At 40.1% G+C, this 19,370-nt stretch overlaps 2 protein-coding genes across 2 annotated transcripts in view; both read left to right on the forward strand.

The window, feature by feature from the left end:
- BIRC6 (baculoviral IAP repeat containing 6) overlaps positions 1-2,362 on the forward strand; it is a 190,951-nt gene extending 188,589 nt beyond the window's left edge. The window contains exon 74 of the mRNA XM_090281119.1: positions 1,211-2,362. Within this exon, the coding sequence (XP_090137245.1) occupies positions 1,211-1,390 (180 nt within the window). The 3' untranslated portion in view covers positions 1,391-2,362. The remainder of the gene's footprint in view (positions 1-1,210) is intronic.
- A 4,259-nt stretch (positions 2,363-6,621) lies between these two features.
- Positions 6,622-19,370, forward strand: part of TTC27 (tetratricopeptide repeat domain 27) — a 141,702-nt gene continuing 128,953 nt past the window's right edge. The window contains exons 1-4 of the mRNA XM_090281120.1: positions 6,622-6,903; positions 8,272-8,449; positions 10,615-10,744; positions 17,703-17,843. Of these exons, the coding sequence (XP_090137246.1) occupies positions 6,804-6,903; positions 8,272-8,449; positions 10,615-10,744; positions 17,703-17,843 (549 nt within the window). The 5' untranslated portion in view covers positions 6,622-6,803. The remainder of the gene's footprint in view (positions 6,904-8,271; positions 8,450-10,614; positions 10,745-17,702; positions 17,844-19,370) is intronic.

Here is a 19,370-nt window from a genome sequence, read left to right on the forward strand (position 1 = left end):
GTCTAACGTCCAGCCTCTTTGACTCTATTCTTTCAGTCAGTGTCTTGCTTATATCTCAAATTCTAGGTCATCTCGACCTGGAAATCTTGTTCCCTGAATTAGTCCAGATTTCTATCATTTAAGCTGTGGCTTTGCTGCTGAGTGCTACTTGAGAAACTATGCAGTTGTCCACCTTAATTTCACAATAAAGTCACAGTATTCCTACCTCACCTGGGCCCTTGTAATTCTTAGATTTGTATTTCTCCTTCCCTAGTTAGTGTTGTCCACAGTGGGAAGGAAATTGAGGCTAGAGAAATTTGCCAGCTAGTAAGTGTACTTTGAACCCGTATAAATGGCTGCAAGCGTGTGGTTTATCTTACCTTGTTTCAATGTCTTACACCTTTAACCAGAATTTAGGCTCTGTGAGGTCAGGGGTTATATCTTCCCTGTTCTACTCATTGCTTTTACATTGTCAGTGTTCAACACAGTGCCTGACACATAAAAATTGTTATGTAAATGTTGGTTAGTTAATTTTCAAAGTGAATTTACAAAACCTTTGGTGTGATTTGAGGTCATTTCGTTCGCACTAGAGAATTATAAACCAAAATGAAATGTCTGTAGGCAACATCCACTCTCTGTTACATTCTTCCCTGAATGGCAGTATGGGGCCATATGTGTACACGGTTAGGAAATCTCTGTAAATCTTTTTCATTTGCTTAACTTTTAAAAAAAATTCTGATGACAAAATTATTTCTAAGGTTTCCTCTGAACACTAAATGAAACAATTAACGTGAAACATTTTGCAAGGATTCTACATAGGACCTAGTACCTGATAAATACTTGTTTTCATTCACTGAAATAGGACTGGGTTTTAATATAAGGACTTGTCTTTCTTTCAAAAATGTTTAGCCAGAGGCAGCATGTATTACTTTCTAACTTAAAAAAGAGTATATGTAGCAACTAAGTCATCAATAATGTTGTTTCTTACATGGTTGGGGGCATGGGTAGGGTCTGTAGGCATGCTGCTCAGGGCTTTACAAAAACATCCATTATTTTCTGAGATTTTGGCCAATTTTGTTCTCTCTGTTATGGTAGCTAGCATAAGGAAGGTGATCAGAAAATATAATAGGCCTGTGCTTTGGGTTTTCTCAAAATTCAGTTCCTCCCTCAAATGACACTGTGTTAGAATCCCCGGGTTTGCAGTTTTAACGTCGCCCATTTTCTTGTGCAGCGACACACTGCTCAGCTCCGGGAGGAGCTGCTGAAGCTTCCCTGTCCTGAAGGCTTGGACCCTGGTGCCGACGACGCCTCGGAGATGTGCAGTGCCACCGCGGGTGCTGAGGGGACGCGACTGCACGATCAGGTCTCACCCAGCAGCAGCAAAGAGCTCCCCAGTGACTTCAAATTATGAGCTGCATTGACATGGACTTCATAGACACAAAGGCTTTGAAGCACAAGCCAAATATGTCAATATTTGTATGTAAGAAACTAATTATGTAATAGGTAATGAAACTGAAACTATACTCTGCCCTTAAGGAGATCCAGTTTAACTCACGGTGATCTTTTCTTTACCTGTACAAGAGTGTAAACTTTTTTGTGCTTTTATTTTTCAATTGTGAGAACCACTGATTGGTATGTTGAACAAATTTGTGTATACAAAGAAATGGATAAATCACTGATATATAAGGGAAACTACCTTAGGAAAGAATGTTTACTGAATGTTTATTTTATTATTATTATTTTTTACTGTAGAGTGAGAGGTTGTTAACAAAGAATACATATTGGTCATTCTTAAAACTACTATTTGAAGTCAGCAACTTTTCACTGAATTTGATAGATTTTATGTTTGGCCATATCTTCATACTCATATTTGATTTCCTAAGACCTCCTACATACACGTCAATAAAAGTAAAATGACATACTCCCTCTTTTTTGATTTACTGTTACATTTTTAAAATGATCAATCTGCCATAAAAATGTGTTATTGTTGGAGACTTGCACTTGTATGGATGAATTTATTACATTCAACATATTTAATTTTATGCCTTCTAATTCTAAGATGCAGAAAAAAAATAAATGAACATGATTTTATTCTATGCCAACATTTGGGCTTGTGAATGTATTCGTTATTTGAATTTAAGTATATGAAAGGGAATGGTCAATTGGAAAAGTCACTCTTAAACTGATTTTTTTCCTAAAGGGCTCCTTTTTTTTCCTCTTTGGACTCTGGTTTATTACTGAAGTCAATGTATGCATTAACCACTGAGGCTCTGTAGAGCAGAGAGGATGTACCTCTCTGGTGCTGTTATATAGTACATTCTGTACCTGCCCTATAGGCTCATTTTCATCTTCCTAGAGCCAAATAAATAAAGACTTAGGTGTATTAGTATGTCTGATTTCTAAAACAGTTTGCCATGTGTGAAATGCTATTTCTGCAAAGAATTGGACACTTTCAGACCTAAGCATGAGAAAGGAAAGAATATTTTTCCAAGACCCAATTATCACAAAGGAAAAGCTAAGGTGATTTTTGACAGTATTTATATTAAATAAAGTGGCATGTGGGAATCCTGCATCTGGAGCTGACCAGAAGAAGCTGTTTTCTGACCAGGGAGTTGCTCTGTAAAGAAAAAGGGGAGTGACAAGGTACTCCATAAGCAGGGACAAAGGAGGAACAAACAGTATATGACCAGGAAATCCAAGGTTCTGAAACACAGTGTTAGTCTGCTGGGTGGTGAGCTATGACAAGAATGACAAAATAGTCAATTTATGAAAAAGAAGAGTCAAATGTCACCCACAGATATGCTAGCTAAAATGTAAGTACAAAATTAATCAGCAGTAAAAACTCAAAGAACAGCCATCAACCCTTTAGGCTTTTGTTGTTGTTTAGTTTCAGGGTTGCATCAGGATGGATGATAAAATTCCTATCAAGTGTGTATTTTCCTCCAATTTTGGATTTTATTTTTAATCATTAAAATATGTTGGGTATTTTCTCCACTTGATACCATTAGTCCTCAGAAAACTGTCATAAAAGGAAAGTAACGCTACCACTTCTGTAAGGTCCAATTCATGTTTTTAAAAAACCAAGACCTAAAAAGTCTAAATTTGAAACAAATCACATTGTGTTTCATCTTGATCCAGACTTTGCCAGCAAACATCTGATCACTCTTTGTACTTTGTATACGTTCCTGCATGTGAGAGTTGAATGACACATGAAAACAATGTCAGGGCCATATGCTGAGTTCTCTGACAGTGTTGGTTACAGGGTACTGTTGGGAGCACAAAGGAGGGACACTTACCTCGGGTAAAATGCTTATGAGCACTGAGGTAATATGGTCAGGAAAAGCTTTCTACAGGAAAATATACTGAGTCTTGAAGGATGAGGAGAAAGAAATTAGCCAGGGAGAAGTTCCAGACATGAGCTCAAAAAGAGAGCTCAAGTTAATGGCACCACATTAAATACTCTTGGGTTTTCAAGGACAAAAGGGATAGTCACATGGGAGGTAGGCTGTAGTGTTAGGAAGAGAGGAGGAACTGGGTCATGGGAGATCTTATTTGTCCTGTTAAGGAGCTTTGACGTCCTCATCCTGATGGACAGCTATGAAGGGGTTTTAGTCAGGAGCAACCTGGTCAGATTGTTTCAGGACAATCCTTCTGCCAACCATTGGGAGTCAAGGAGTTCGAATGAGCCCACCTTGGCGTCCAGGTGGTAGGTCATAAACTAGGACAATTACAGGGGTAGAGAGGAAAAGACAGTGGACAGAACTTGGAGAAAATACAAATTTGTTGGTATGAGAATAACTTCATTATGTTTACAGACTGAGGAGTGAGTAGGGGAAGGATAGTGTGAAGGCCTTGGAGAAGGATGGACCACAGGCCAGCAGACCCATGGTGGCCTACATCCAAGAGTGCCTGAGAGAATATAAAGACATTCGGGAATAGTAAAGCCAATTGTTCATAAAACTGAAGGTGGTATCTTAAAAGTATGAAAATCAACTGTTTAGATAGCATTCTCACATTAAGACCAGTACCTCCGCCCTGACTGGGTAGCTCAGTTGATTCTTGTTCCAATATGCTAAAGCTGCAGCTTCGATCCCTGGTAAGAGGACATACAAGAATCAACCAATGAATGCAAAAGTAAGTGGAACAAAAAACTGATGTCTGTGTGTGTCTCCCCCTTTTTCTCTCTCTAAAGTCAATAATTAAAAAAGACCAGTATCTAAAGTCAGACAAATGTAGAAAGTACTGTAAACTTTTCTCTGATGTCCTATAATTAGGATTATATAGATTAAGGTGGGTTACATGAGATGTTCCAATTAGTGTGTCTTAAACTGGTGAAGGGCCAGGGTTTCCGATTACCCCTTTTTCCCAGTACTTTGTAAACCACAATGAAAATGCTGCAGCAGTCATGTTGTTTACTCACTTCTGTACTTGGCCCATTGCTGACTGGTAGTCCATGCCTGTGACTTGAGCAACACTGTGTTAAACAACTCAAGTGAGGGTTGCTTACCGAAACTAAAGCTGGTTATTTAATTGACAGATTTCTACAGTTGCATTTTTTTCATCATACTACATATTTTTCCACAATTAAAAGTTAACACTCTGGTATGCTCTTGTATAGGTGCTGGGATAGTACCAATCTGCTCGAACACAAGCTTTAAATCTTGGGAGACTGGTTAGATCAAGATTGCAGGATGGAAAGAGACATGCCTACTGGGTCAACCTAGACAAGGGAACAGACCCAACTGCAGATCTTAGGGTTCTAGACAGACTCAGAGCTGGAACAGGCAGTCATTAGTTCCTAGGGTTGCTGTAACAAATTACCATGAACCCAGTGGCTTAAAATAAGAGAAATTTATTTACTCACAGTTCTGGAGACTAAAAATCCAAAATCAAGGTGATGGCAAGGCTACACTCCCCTGAAGGCTCTTGGGGCAGAACCCATTTTCTACCTCTTCCAGCTTCTGGTGGCTGCTGGCATTCCTGGTTGGTGGATGCATCACTCCAACATTGGCCACCATCTTCACATGTTCTCCTGTGTGTGGATGTGCATCACTACCTGGAAGTAACAATTATGCAAGAATTGTTGCATTCATGCTGAGAGGGAGCTTCTGCAACTCAAATCCTTCCTGTAATTCTAATTCATCAGTGCCTGTGTCCCATGTTACCTGCAACACAATGCACAAAGGTTTTATAGGGCCTTTTGTTTTAAGGACATGGATACAATATGGAGATGCCTTTTCTCTGGAGCCTGGACCATGTAAATCAAAAGAGCAGCTGCTCAAGGTCACCCTGTGTCATTGGATCTTAAGTGACAGGAACCCCCAGGTGTTCTTTGATTTACTGATATATGCAGATTCTAAACATCCAGAAAAGAATCCAGAGTGGAGGGTGGGATAGCATGTTCCTAAATAGGGCAGGATGGATCAAGCCCAGATTGTGTGAGCCTTAGTGGCATTGTTCCTGACAAACGCCATGATTTCACGTATATGTGGAATAAAACAAAACAGGAACAGACTCATAAATTCAGAGAACAGACTTATGGTTGACAGAAGGGAGTCGGGATTGGGGGACTGGGTGAAAAAGGTGAAGGGATTGAGAAGTACAGATTGGTAGTTACAGAACAGGCAGGGGGAATGTAAAGTACAGCACAGGAAATATAGTCAATAATATTGTAATAACTATGTATGGTGCCAGTTGGGTACTGGGACTATCGGGGGTAACACTTTGTCAAGTATAGGATTGTCTAAGTACAAAGTAATGCAAAGTATTGAATGTAAACTGTAATTGAAAAAAAAAGGAATTGTTTTGCTCCTTGGAGCGGGGTCCTGGGTCTTCAGAAATGTGTTGCCCTTAATTACTCCAGGAATCCTGTGTGGTCAGAGTTACCCTGCAGCTTTTTCCCGACAGTGTATGGCCTGTTCACAGTGCAGGTCAAGCCCACAGGGCACAGTCCCGCCTCCCACGTCCCAGCTCCCAGGGCTTGGTTTTCACCTGGAGGGCTACTGTGAAGATCCTGCAGCAGCAGGCTCTCGGGGTGGCAGGTTTCTGCAGGCCTGTCTATACTCCAAAAACTTCCCTGCATCAGCGGCCTAGCCAGATGTCTCACTCGGTCATAATTTATGTAGCGGCAGCGTCAAAACCAGATAGATACTTACAACTTAATTCAGAGAATAAAGACTTTTTCTCTGTTGCGCGGTTCTTCACCTGAGGTTCATGGACTCCACTGAACAGGGTCCCTAACTTCCTTAAATGATACCCAAATAGTAGTAGTAAGGGCCCAAGTGCATTTTGCGAAAAGGACTACGTCTTTCATCAGGTAGTCAGGAGGGAGGGTCCAGGCCCAAGAAGCTTTACGAGTCAAAGCGCTAAACCTTCCAAAGAAGCCGTGGTTGGGCAAGATCGCTGCTATGAGCAGTATTCTAACCCGAGTCCTCCTAGAGAGCTACTTACGGACTCCACGCCCTCACGTTTTCTATAAGGGCCGCAGCCGCCCCTTGGGGCGGGGCTGAGGGCGGTCGCTCCCTCCAATCCCGCCCATTCCCCGCATGGGGCGGGGCATATCCACTGGGCATGCTCAGAATCATGGACTTGGATTGGTTTTCTAGGCGGAAGCAGATGCAGAGTCTCTGTGTTTTTCCCAGCATGCCCCGCGCAGCTGTCATGGCCGCCTCCTTGGGCCTTTTGCATCGCATGGGGTTCTAGAGGTCTTGGTGTACCCACAGGAACTCTCTCACTAGACTTTGGCGTCTTTGGACTCTCCTCCTTTCACTTTCTTTTGAGACTCTCCTGTGTGACCCTTTTGGGGACCCGCTTTGGCTGGGGCGATGTCTGGGGTGATGTGGACCCCGGAGCTGGCAATTTTGAGGGGTTTCCCCACTGAGGCTGAGCGGCAGCAATGGAAGCAGGAGGGATTCGCCGGCTCAGGTGAGAGAGGCGCACTTGCCAAGGACTTAGGCTAGCTTGGGGACTGTGAGGAGAGGGGGTGGCGGTGGCTGCGTTCTCATCCTTCCTTTTTAAATTTTTTTCTGCCAATATCTTGCTGATTTCTTAAGGCTCTGTGTTGCATCCTTGATATGGTGGGCGTGGTCTTCAGGCCCAGGGCTTGTCTTTACCCTAAACTTGTCACCTCCCAGGGTCAGAAATAATAACAACGGCAATGTCAGTTACTTTTTAAAACATTTACTTAGTCGTTTAATCCTTACAATAGACATCTAAGGTAGATGCTACTTTTTAGTTCCAATTTGCAGATCAAGACATTTAATTACTTATTGGTTAATATATTCGAGGTAGCACAGTTGGTAAACAGAAATGCTGAAACGAGGCAGGAAAGATGTAATTTTTGTGAGCAATGCACATTTACCGGAGAGATAAAGAATTAAAAGGCACATTTACTAGTGCCTTTTAGGCTGATCCCAGAAGAGAAACAACATTTAGGACAGTATATAAGCGCTGCATGTGGGTGTGTGTACAGGTCCTTCAGGATAGGTAGTTTCCGCTCTGGTGGTCTGGACAAGTTTGCTGGAAGAAGTCACACTTGAGCTGATTTATTTCCTTTCTTTTCTTTTTTTTCTTTTCAATTTTTGTTTATTTATTTGTAGAGAGAGGGGAAGAGGGGGAGAAACATCACTATGAGAGAAAAACATCACTTGGTTGCCTGTGGCATGCCCCCTGACCAGGGACCTAAGCCAAGCCATGCATGTGCCCTGACCAGGAATGGAACCAGGGACCTTTCGCTTTGTGGGATGATGCCCAGCCAACTGAGCCACACCGTCAGGGCTGATTTCTGATTAAAGGATAAGAGATGTGGACAAGAGCTCAGCAGGAGAAATCAAGATTATAAAAGTGTGGGGGCAGACATGTGCATGAGATACCAGGGGAACAAGGTGTGAACCAGCTTTTCATCAAGGAGTATAGGGGAGGGTAGGAATACCCAGGCTGTGAAGTGTCTAGAACTCTGACTATGTAAATTTTTCTGTTGCCATTAGCAATCTTCCTGAATTCTCAGCAGAAGGGTGAGATTACTTTACTAATGAAAAATTTTACTTCTGGGTCTAACTTCTACTTTACCACTCATCATATGGATGAGCTACTAACTATAGAACAAGTGATGTTTGTAGAATGATGGAAATTCATTCAGTGTTTTTGGTTAAAGTATAGCAAGCATTCTCTCTCTCTATTTTTTTGCATAATAAAATGATTGATAGATTTATCTAATAGTGTTATCCTATACTTATGAAAAAAAATGTTCTTTTGGATTATTGGACTAATTTTTTTTTTATATATATATTACAGAGGGTGGATCTTTCCTACAATTGCTGCTAGAAGGCAACTATGAGACCATATTCTTAAATTCATTGACTCAAAATATTTTTAATTCAACAAAGATGACTGAAGAAAATATTGACAGCTACCTAGAGAAGCAGATATTGACATTCCTGGATTTCTCACCAGATTTGGACAAAACCCAAAGGTAGAATTTTACTTGAAGTTTTCATAGAGAAATGGCCTCTTCATACATTTTATAGAGCTTTGACAGTGTGAGACACTGATTTTAGCAGCTATTGAAAAACCTGGCTTAACATTTAGGACTCATAATGTACCAAATAATCTATGGAAGACCTTCTGTCCAAAGGACTATCAGAATGAAAAAGGAAAGCCATTTAGGACATAAGGGTTTTGTATGTGAAATTGGCTTATAATTGGGTAGTAACTGGTAACCCACCATGCTTCCAAATGCTTAGGTCTCATAGGTTTTAGCCATAGGCAAGATTTGAGACTTATTTTCTTTGGACTTGAAAACATACCTATCCATCTTGCTATTTCTAGATTGCTGAGTGATACTTATAACTACTCTTACAATGTTTTAGATTGTTAATTTTTTAGAGATCAGAAAACTTAATGCGTTTACTATGGAGCCCTTGTTTTAACTTCTTCCACTAAAGTTCATGTAAATTTATAGGATTATATAGAGTAGATAGTTTATAGTGGTGAAACCTAAATTTTACTGTTGTAAATTTGTTGCTATACCTCTTTCTTTACTATCTTGGTGTTTACTTCAAGTTTTAATTTTCTTTAAGATGCATGCAATTTTGTTTTACCATTATTTCCAGGGAATGGCTTTGTTTAGTTCTTCAACAAAAAAACCAACTACTGTATTAGGTGTTGAGGCTGTGAATGGTAATAAAACATAATTTGTATCCATAAAGAGTTAACAAAAGAATGTTACTATAGGCATTTTATTTTATTTTAAAGATTAGTGTCACTTCTTTTCATTTTTCTGGTTTAGTGATAGTTTGCATTCCTTCAATGTCAGTTCTTATAGTTATTTTGCTGTCTGGAGTGTGTGTGTTATCATAGAAACTGGCTTTGTGGTGTACATTGAAACACACACATATAAATAAGTGTGTTATTCCTGGGAAAGCAGAATTCCGGCTTATCACATAGAGCTGAGAAGAGGTATTTCAGTCACCCCATTTTGAGGAATTTGAAAATGAAACTGTATTTAGTTTGCCGTAAGTAGTTTTTAAAAGATTTTATTTGTTTATTTTTAGAGGGAAGGGAGGGAGAAAGAGAGGGAGAAAAACATCGATGTGAAAACTCCCTTACTGGGGACTGAACCTGCATCCCAGGCATATGCCCTGACCTGACCTGGAATCCAACCCAGCAACCTTTTGCTTTGCCGGATGACACCCAACCAGCTGAGCCATATCGGTTATATCGGTCAGGGCTCGCCTTAAATTTTTTTTTTTTCTTTAAGATTTCATTTATTTTTATAGAGAGGGGAGGGGTGGGAGAAAGAGAGGGAGAGAAACATCAATGTGTGGTTGCCTCTCGCACACAGAGATCTGAAGTTTCAGCATGAAACTTCAACAAGATTCTTTGGCTATTACTTGGTAGAGTTGAATCCCCACCAATTTTTTCTTAACCCTAGAGCTGGCAAATTATGGCTGATGGGGCAAAGTGACCAAGAATGGTGTTTACATTTTTAGAGGGTTGGAAAAAAAGAAACATGTGTGACTCACAAAGCCTAAAATGTGCAATATCTGTACAGGAAAAGTTTACCCGGTCCCCTGTTGTAAGCCAAAGCAGGATTGAAAAAAATAGGTTCAAGTGGAATTTCTAGGGTACTTTTTATTCCAGCATGTGGTAGTACAGGATTAATAAAATGTGGTTTAACAGCTACTTTTTGTTGTCAGTTTTCTTTTGTATAAAATCAGTTTAACATACGTCTCTGGCAGTATCAGATGTTAAAGAGAATTCTGGAACAGTTACCAGGGCCTGATCAGGGTCTAAACCAGCACCATGCAAAAGAACTTTCTGTGACATGGAAGTGTTTGCATCTGTGCTCTCCAGTACGGTGGCCCCTGGTCACGTTTGACTCTTGAGCACTTCAGATGTGGACAGTGTGACTGAGGGACTGAATTTGAAGTTTTGTTTAATTCTGATTAATTTAAATTCATGGTTACAATATTGGACATTACAGACCTCAATTGTTTAGATTTCAGAACTCTCGGATAATCTCAATACATGTTGGCTGATGTCTTAACTTTTTGTTACTAAAACTGAAATGAAAGAGTATGCTGGTGGTTATAAAGTGATAGTGGTTCACACTTATTTTTTTATTCTTATGTGCAGACAGCAGCTGGTATTCCTAATTGGTGTGAGCAGTTTGCAACTCTTTGTTCAGAGTAACTGGACGGGGCCTCTTGTTGATTTACGCCCTCAGCAGTTTTTGCCGTCTGTTCTGTTCCAGCAGTTCAGTGAGGTATGCTTCTTGGAAATGTCCCATGTGGTTATTATTGTGTTATTTATTCTTCAGGGACTGGTCTTCATACACTGGAGTTAGTAGCTGGTAGGAATGAAACATTGTTTTATGTTTACAAAACCTATTAAGAATGCTTGTTCCTCCATCAGATTTTCACATATTTCCAGAAGTTTCATTGTCAGTCCAAACTCCTCTCCAGACGTCTCCATTTTCTGGAGCTCTGTGAGCTGTTCATTGTTTTTAAAAAAGTTTTTTAAAATTTATTGATTTTTAGAAAAAGAGAGAGAGGGAAAGAGAGAAACACATTGATTTGTTGTTCCGCTTGTCTGTGCATTCCTTGGTTGGTTCTTGTACGTGCCTTGACCAGAGATAGAACGTGCAACCTTGGCGTATCCAGACGATGCTCTGACTAACTGAGCCACCTGCCCAGGGCCGAGCTGCTGCTTATTTAAAGCACAGGCAGCCACACCAGGTATTCCTGTATAAGGACATGCATATGTGACGACAGTTACTGGGAAAGCAGCAGATTTGGAAATCTGTTGTAGGGAAGTTTTGCTGCACTGCTTGGAAACACTTCCCAGGGGTGATTCCCTTGACATTATCAATAATTCTTGAGTGCCTGGCACAGGTCTCCCTGGTGATAACAGTTATTATCTGTATCAGTAGAGCTTGTGGTTTGAATCCCTCAGGAGCTTTTGAGCACATATGCCGAGGGCTTGGTGAATGTGACATGTTCTGAAAACAAGCGTGGTGACTCGGATTTATCTGGCCCCCTCAGACATCTTAATGTAATGATTAATCACTCCGCCTGGAAAGAGGGCCCCTTAGCACCCAGAGTTCATGCAGCGAAATGGGCCTGTTTGCTGTTACCCGGTTTCTCAGAATTAGAAAGAGCAAATGAAGTGAATGAAGTTTATTAGAGATAGATGTTAGTAATTTGATGGGGAGGTGGAAAGAGAAGTACCAAAGCAGCCATCGTCTGAAAGCCATTATAATTAGCTCTGTGGACACCAGTTTACTGAGTTGCTGGATCACATTGCAGCAGAATAATTGAAATATAGTGCTGATGTGAAATCATTATTGAAAGGTTAAATGATCTTCTGTATGTTGTGTCCAGGAAGGGAAATTAATCTACATTTTACAAAGATTTTCAATCACAATGGCTAAAATAAAATCCCAAATTTCATGTCATTTAAAGAGATATGCTTCAATTATGTAGAAATTTACTTATATGGAACATGGCATTTCCTCTTATTGTGCATGAAACAGTCTCTGGCTTCTATGGCCCTATAGTATAGATTAGAAATCCATCCAACAGTCAAAGGCATAATATTTACTGAGCACCGATGTGCAGTTCAAATGGTATTTAATGCACATGTGTTATATATTAATTTGAGGTATTGTGCATATGAGAAAACTGAAGCTCTAAGTGGTGAGACAGGCTTGTCACAAGTCTCACAGCTGGGGGATTGCAGTCCATATTTTCTGGGCCCAAATCCAATACTCTTTCCGCTGGGCTAGTATAGAAGCACCATTTAAGTCAGGTAACAATTCAGAGCAGTACAGAAATGGGTTACAGGAGAGATCCAGACTATATAAGAAATATTGAAATTAATGAAGAGATTTGTGGAATGTGAACTTTTTCAGAAAAGACCTTTTAGTTGGGAGTGGACCTTGAGCTAGAACGTGCAGGGCAGCGAGGAAATGGAGAGGTAGAGAAGGGGAGGCAATGCATCCTAGCAATCATAAGAGCAGACATTTAGAGGGGAGAAAAGTGATGTTTGAGGGGGAGGGATGTGTTGAGCCTCTTGGAGTTGCAATAAAAAGTCAGACTTAGCCCTGGCTGCCATGGCTCAGTGGATTGAGCGTCGGCCTGCGAGCCAAGTGTCGCTGCTTTGATTCCAAGTCAGGACACATGACAAGGTTGCACGTCAGGTCCCCAGTTGGGGACGCGAGTGAGAGGGAACCACACAGTGATGTTTCTCTCCCTCTCTTTCTCCTTTCCCCGCTCTCTACAAATAAATAAATAAACAAACAAATAAATTATTTTTTAAAAAAAGTCATACTTGATGGGAGTCAGGCCAGATTGTAGGAAACTTTGACTGAGACCTTGGTTTTTATTAGAACTACTTCATACATTTTTTTAAAAAGCATATAAAATGTATACAGTTTAAAAAATAAAATCCCTTGTTCCCACCACCTTGCATGAGATAACATGGCCAGCGTCGCAGACTAGAGCTTCCCAACTCCCGCTCCCTCTGCCGTTGTGTGTGAGAAGCTTTGAACTGGTCTCTCCTGGTTTAGCAGCCCCTCTAGTTTGTAGTGGGCACTGCAAATCATGCCGTCCTCTCCACGTGCTCTGAGTTGGACAAGCTCGGGAAATGCTGCCTGACAATGTCTCCTGCGTGTGCTTCCTGATAGCATCCCACCCACCCTCCCTGCCACACACACCATCTCATGAACCACTCGTGAATCATGCCAGCACCTTTCTCCGTAGTTTTAGCACCTTCGTATATATCCCTGGAAAACACAGTGCTTAATTTCGCTAGTTTTGAACTTTGTGTGAGTGAAACAAACTATGTATTCTTCTGTGATTTGCTTTGCTCAGTGGTATATTTTTGAAATTATACCATTCATTTTTACTGTTGTATATTATTCCAATTGTATGACTATACCACAGTTTATATATCTGTTCTGTTCATGGCCATGTGGGTCATTTCCATTTTTTGCAGTATATTATGTACAATGCTGTTAGGATATCTTCTGGAAATCATTTGCAAGAGTTGAAAGCACAGCATACTTAAGAAATGACAGTGTTTGTTTGGTGCAGTGCGCTACATGGGGGAGGTTGTGTTTCCTGGCCCAGGTGATAGCTGGGCGCCCTGAGCGCTGATGGGATCGATTTTCCAACACCTGTAAACCCTTCCCAGCCCTGAGTGGGGAAGCTCTGCTGTAGTTAGTTATATGTGTGAGTGGAGTTTCTTGCTGAAGGGTGTATATATGTTCAACTTTCCTTGTTAATGCCAGGTTGTTTTTATTTTTATTTTTTAAAAAGATTTAATTTATTTTTAGAGAAGGAGAAGAGGGGGAGAAAGAGAGGAAAAGAAACATCAATGTGCGGTTGCCTCTTGTGTGCCCTCAACGGGGGACCTGGCCCGCAACCTAGGCATGTGCCCTGACTGGGAATAGAACCAGTAACCCTTTGATTCACAGGTCGGCACTTAATCCACTGAGCCACACCAGCCAGGGCAATGCCAGGTTGTTTTTAAAGGGATTATACAATGTATACTTTTTACCAACCATCTGATGATTTAGAAGATAGAGGGAGTTGGTTTTTAAACTAGGCAATATTTTCTGGTCGTCATTTTCCTGTGCTGATTCATCTTTTTCTTTTTATAAAGGTTTAATGGTTTTATTTATTTTATTATTTTTAAATTTTATTAAATTTATTGGGGTGACATTGGTTATTAAAGTTATATAGGTTTCAAGTGTACAGTTCTATAGTATGTTGTCTGTATATTGCATTGTGTGTTTACCACCCAGTGCAGAGTCTCCTTCCGTCACCATATATTTGACTACCTTTACCCTTTCCTGTTCCCTCACCCCCACTCTCCTTCCCCATACTATAGTCTGTGGCCATGAGTTTTGGTTTGGTTTTCTTGTTTGTTCATTTATTGCTTTTAGTTTTATAGACCGTATTTTGCTAAGTGAAATAAGTCAGCTGGAAAAAGTCAAGAACCAGATGATTTCACTCATGTGTGGGATATAAAACGATTCCTCTTTCTTAGCTCTTTGCGATGCACAAATATTTGTGAAAATACTTTATGGTCATGGAGTCTAGTCACCAAAGCCAGATTACTCTTCCCTGTTTCTAATTTACGGCCTTGGCATTGTTAGCACTGTGTTCTGACCTCTGGTGCTAATCAGCCCCAGAGGAATAGCACTGAAGGGCCATGTCTGAGCAGTCGGTCACCTCTCACACATAAAGGGTGATCTCCTGGTCATCTGGTTTTACATTAAGTTTATCTTAGGCTTCCAGATGTTGAATTTTTCACTATTATGCTGTTAAATATGTAGGTTTTAAAAAAAATGTCATATGTTCTCTTGACTGAAGAATTGGTCTTCAGGGAGTTGTAGCTTTTTCTTTCTGTTTTTATTGAAAATATAAACAATCCTCTTTAAAATGGATAATTTTCAAAACCTCTGGGAGCACACTTAGAACGCAGTTGGAATGTCAGTGTTATGTGACAGGCAGGCAGAGGCTGATTGACTTCAGCAGAGGATAGAAAAGCATTTAATTATTTCATGAAGATGCAGTGGTAACTCTAGGGAGATCATTTTTTTAAATTTACTGGTTTATTCACTTAGTCATTTATTTATTATTATTTGCCTTGTTAATACCATTTCCAGAGAACTTTGAGTTGAAGGATTGAAGGGAGGTTTAATCAACAACCCCTGTCTTTGTGTATCAGAGGTAATAACTTTCAAGTAGTATGTTATGGGCTATCTCTATATAATTTTTAATTTGTTGCCCTATTAAATTTTCTGTTTCTTATTTATCTTTTGGCATTTCCTTTAAAAGATAATGATCTATCTCAATATAATTAGAATAAGGATTCTTTTCCTTGAAGGCACCTCATATCTTCTTGTACTTCACCAGTTTGGTTTGGACCTTAGGAAATAAGATTGTTATATCCATTTAAATGACAAGATGATTCACTGAGGCTGCAGGTCCAGTTTGGGCACATTAGGCAGGTTCTCTCTCGTTCCTAAGTAAGTACAGTATTCCCTCACTTATGGCAGGTATTATGTTCCAAACCCTCCCCGCCCCCTGCGATAGGTGAAAATCCGCGAAGTAGGAACCTTACATTTATTTTAGTATTTATATATATTTTATGGCTTTATAAACCCTTCCCACACACTTCTAAACCATTCCCAGTCCCTTATTAACCTTTCCCGCTCCGTTATTAACCTTTTCTACACTTTTATAAACACTACTTATGTTCTTAAACATATTTTACACTCTTAAACCTATGTAACTTTAACAACATACGTATACAGTATGTTGTTCGCAAAATCCTGCAATATAGCGAAAAATCTGCGATAAATAATTAAATATAATATTTTTAAAATCCCGCGTTACAGTAAGGCTGTGATAAGTGAACTGCGATATAGAAAGGGACTACTGTATATTCTCTTGTGTACTTGGCTCCTTCAGTTTGGAGGTCTTTCAAGATACCTGACTCAGCGTGTCCAGGACTGAGCTCACGGTGAGGCTCTTCTCCAAACTGGACCCTCTTCTAGTGTACCTATCTCCTTGCCCACGTCACCACAATGCAGTTGTGTTGGGGTGAAGGCTAGAGGTGATCCTAGATCTGAACTTGAAGCCTTCCCAATGCTTAGCACAGCCCTGACCTTGCCAAGCGGCAGGAGGAGGTAGAGATATCTGTGGGGAAGGCAGCATGTGGCGGGAAGAACATTGGTTTGGGAGTCGGAAAACTTGGGCTATAACCTCTACTCGGACCCAACTTCTGTGTAATTTTGGGCCTCACTTAACTTTTTTGGTTCTGTTGCCTCACTTTGAAAATTAGGGCAGTTGTAATAACTTCAAAATAGTTCCTTAATTATTGAATCTTTGAAAAATTCCTTCAGCTCTTAACGGAGGTAATACTAAGCTTTATGTGTGGTTTGGTGGTATTCATTTATGTTGTCTTTATTCCTCTATTAAATTCCTCTCAGTTTAATTTAATCCTTATAAGCACTCTATGAAGTATAGGTTCTATTTCATTTTATAATTGATGAAACTGAGGCTTCAGTTAAAAAATGTATCCGTCCACAAAGTAGTAAGAAACAAAGGACACCATCCTGAGTCTCTGAGGTTAGAAACCGTGTTCCTAATAGTTAAGCATTCCTGCCATCCATTTTGTGGCAGCTGTCAAAATTATGCAGTTAACATTTTATATTATGATTTTTATATCGATGTTTTTATTTAAACATTTTTATTTCGTTTATTTTTAGAGAGACGAGTAGGGAGGGAGAAGAGAGGGAGAGAAACATCGATGTGTGAGAGATACGGCAATCAGTTGCTTCTCACATGCCCCCAACTGGAGACCTGGCCCATAACTCAGGCATGTGCCCTCTCTGAGAATTGAACCAGCGACCTTTCAGTTCACAGGCCAGCACTCAATCCACTGAGCCACCCTAGTCAGGGCTGATTTATTTTTTAGAGAGAAAGAGAGAGAGTTACATTGATTTGTTATTCCACCCATTTATGCATTCATGGTTGTTCTTGTATGTGCCCTGACCAGGGATCAAACCTGCAATCCTGCTGTATGGGGATGATGCTCTAACCAACTGAGTGACTTGCCCAGGGCTGCAGTGCAGATTTTAGAAACACAGGGTCTTGTCCATTGTAGAAAATCTTTGTTCAGTCATGGAGTGGATTTTTCAAAGGCATTCCTTTTTGACAGCTTTCTGTTTTCTGTGCTCCTTGGTTGTATGCCTACTCAGCATTTGCTATGTAAGACCTTGTTGACTTGATAGTAAGTATGGAGCACACACACTTCGTAATGACTTTTGCCAGCTAGTGAAGCCTATGTGAAATGTATTTAATATAAATACTTCAACCATAGGGATGCTTTTTATTGAGATGGTATTTTGTTTTAAGTAAATCTATAAAGTCATGATGCCTCTTCAATACTAGCACTGTCTTGAGTTCCCTCCTCCTCCACAGTATCATACAAGCAGATGGGTGGCTATCTGTCAGGGCAGACTGGGTTTGTAGATCTTTAAAGGCACTTACAATGCTGTGATTCTGTCCGGTGCCAATTGCTGTGTGATAGGTCAGTGCCTTTGCCTAAGAGCTGGAGTAACTGCAAAGTATGTATAATTGCAAGGCATATAAAGAGTGATAATATTTTGTTAAAGTATATCATCTTTGTTTACAATTTTTTTTCAGGTGAAAGGACTGGATGCAGCTGTTCTGAGTCTGCTCATTCTAGACGGTGAATCGATCTACAGCCTCACCTCAAAGCCTATACTGCTGCTATTAGCACGAGTTATCCTAGTGAACGTAAGACACAAACTAACAGCAGTTCAGGTGAGGGAAGAAAAGGAGCCAGGTGTGACTTTCATGCTGGTTAGCATCAGACTTAAATGCGATGTTGTCAGTATCTTTGATATTATATTTGTCGTCTTAGTTGTCTTCTAGCTATTTAATTTTAAAATCTGATGAAAATAAGCAAAAACCTTCTCCCCTTATGAGATTGATTCATCTAGTATGAGATGATGTTGTGCCTCTTTAATAGGATTGTATATATGTATATATGTGTGTGTGTATAAGCATGTGTATAAATGTTCATTCTCTGAATCTGAAATACAGGTTTAAAAATGTCCTTCATAATTTCTTACAAATTTCCTGTAAGATAATGAGCAGTAGGCAGAATTGAGCATGATCATAGTGGATCTTAGTTCCTGTTTCCTGGCTCACGTCCAACCTTGTTTTATTATTTGGGTGGATTTAATAGAGCATTTGTTCAGTAGCTATTACGTGGTTTCTTTAGGCCACATGTAAATTAGTGAGAAGAAGCACTCAGATTTATGGAAAGCTAACAGGTGGTAGTAGGTGACAAAAACCACAAGAGAAACAAAGAAAGTCTTGGGAGGTTTAGTGGAGGTGTCTGCTGTGCTGAGTGCAGTCTTTTAACTGCTCAAGTCTGTGTCACTATCCAGCTTTGCGTTGTGTAGACAGTATAGGAACAAATGGGTGTGACTGTGTTGTACCAATAAAGCTTTATTGATGGACACCTAAATTTTAATTTTATGTATTTTCACATGTTACAAAATGTTGTCTTTCTTATGTATCTTTTTAATAATTAAAAATGTAAAACTGTTCTTTCTTCTTGGGCTGTACAAATGCTGCTGGTGGGCTACATGCGGGCCATAGGCTGTAACTTACTTGCTCACATTCTGATTGTTGCAGCCTGGGACTCAGACCCTGTTTGGCCAATAATATATCTAAATTTTATGTGATGTCTCCCAATTTTGAAGTGTTGGCCGGAAGACTTTCTATGGGCAAAATGAAGACTTGGTTTGTACTGTATGAGGGCTTACTTTCACGAGCATTTAAGTTTAGACAGAGAAGAGGCAAGAAGGGAAATATCTCCATCAGCTGCTCTAATGAGAGCCAGAGGATTTACTTGGAATCAGTTGTACTAGATTTTCAACATGCCCTAGCAGATAGACTCTTATTTTTGATTTTTTAGCGACATTAGTTTGAATTAAAAATAAATGTTCCCCAAGCTGATGTGAGTTAAATGGTCCTGTAGACTCACTGTTTTAGTACTTGGCTCCAAAGGAAGTGTCACCAAGGCCCGAGGCTGCCAGATGGCAGTATTTCCTTTGCAGTGAGACTAGTGGTCATTAGTGAGTGAGTGACGCAATTTTAAGTTTCCTTCGTGGAAAACTTTCATCGGCAAGTATGTTAAGCATCACTTGAATACAGATACATGTACTATCAGCGACTGGGAGAACAAGTTAGCATGTGAAGTCATACTTGGTGGGGTCAGAGACACAATTTACCTGAATATCTTGGCATACGCTTAACAACTTTTGACTTCAGCTTTTA

Source organism: Furipterus horrens, unplaced genomic scaffold (genome assembly GCF_987537825.1).
Source record: "Furipterus horrens unplaced genomic scaffold, mFurHor1.1.pri manual_scaffold_6, whole genome shotgun sequence".
In the NCBI taxonomy this organism is placed as follows: Eukaryota; Metazoa; Chordata; class Mammalia; order Chiroptera; family Furipteridae; genus Furipterus; species Furipterus horrens.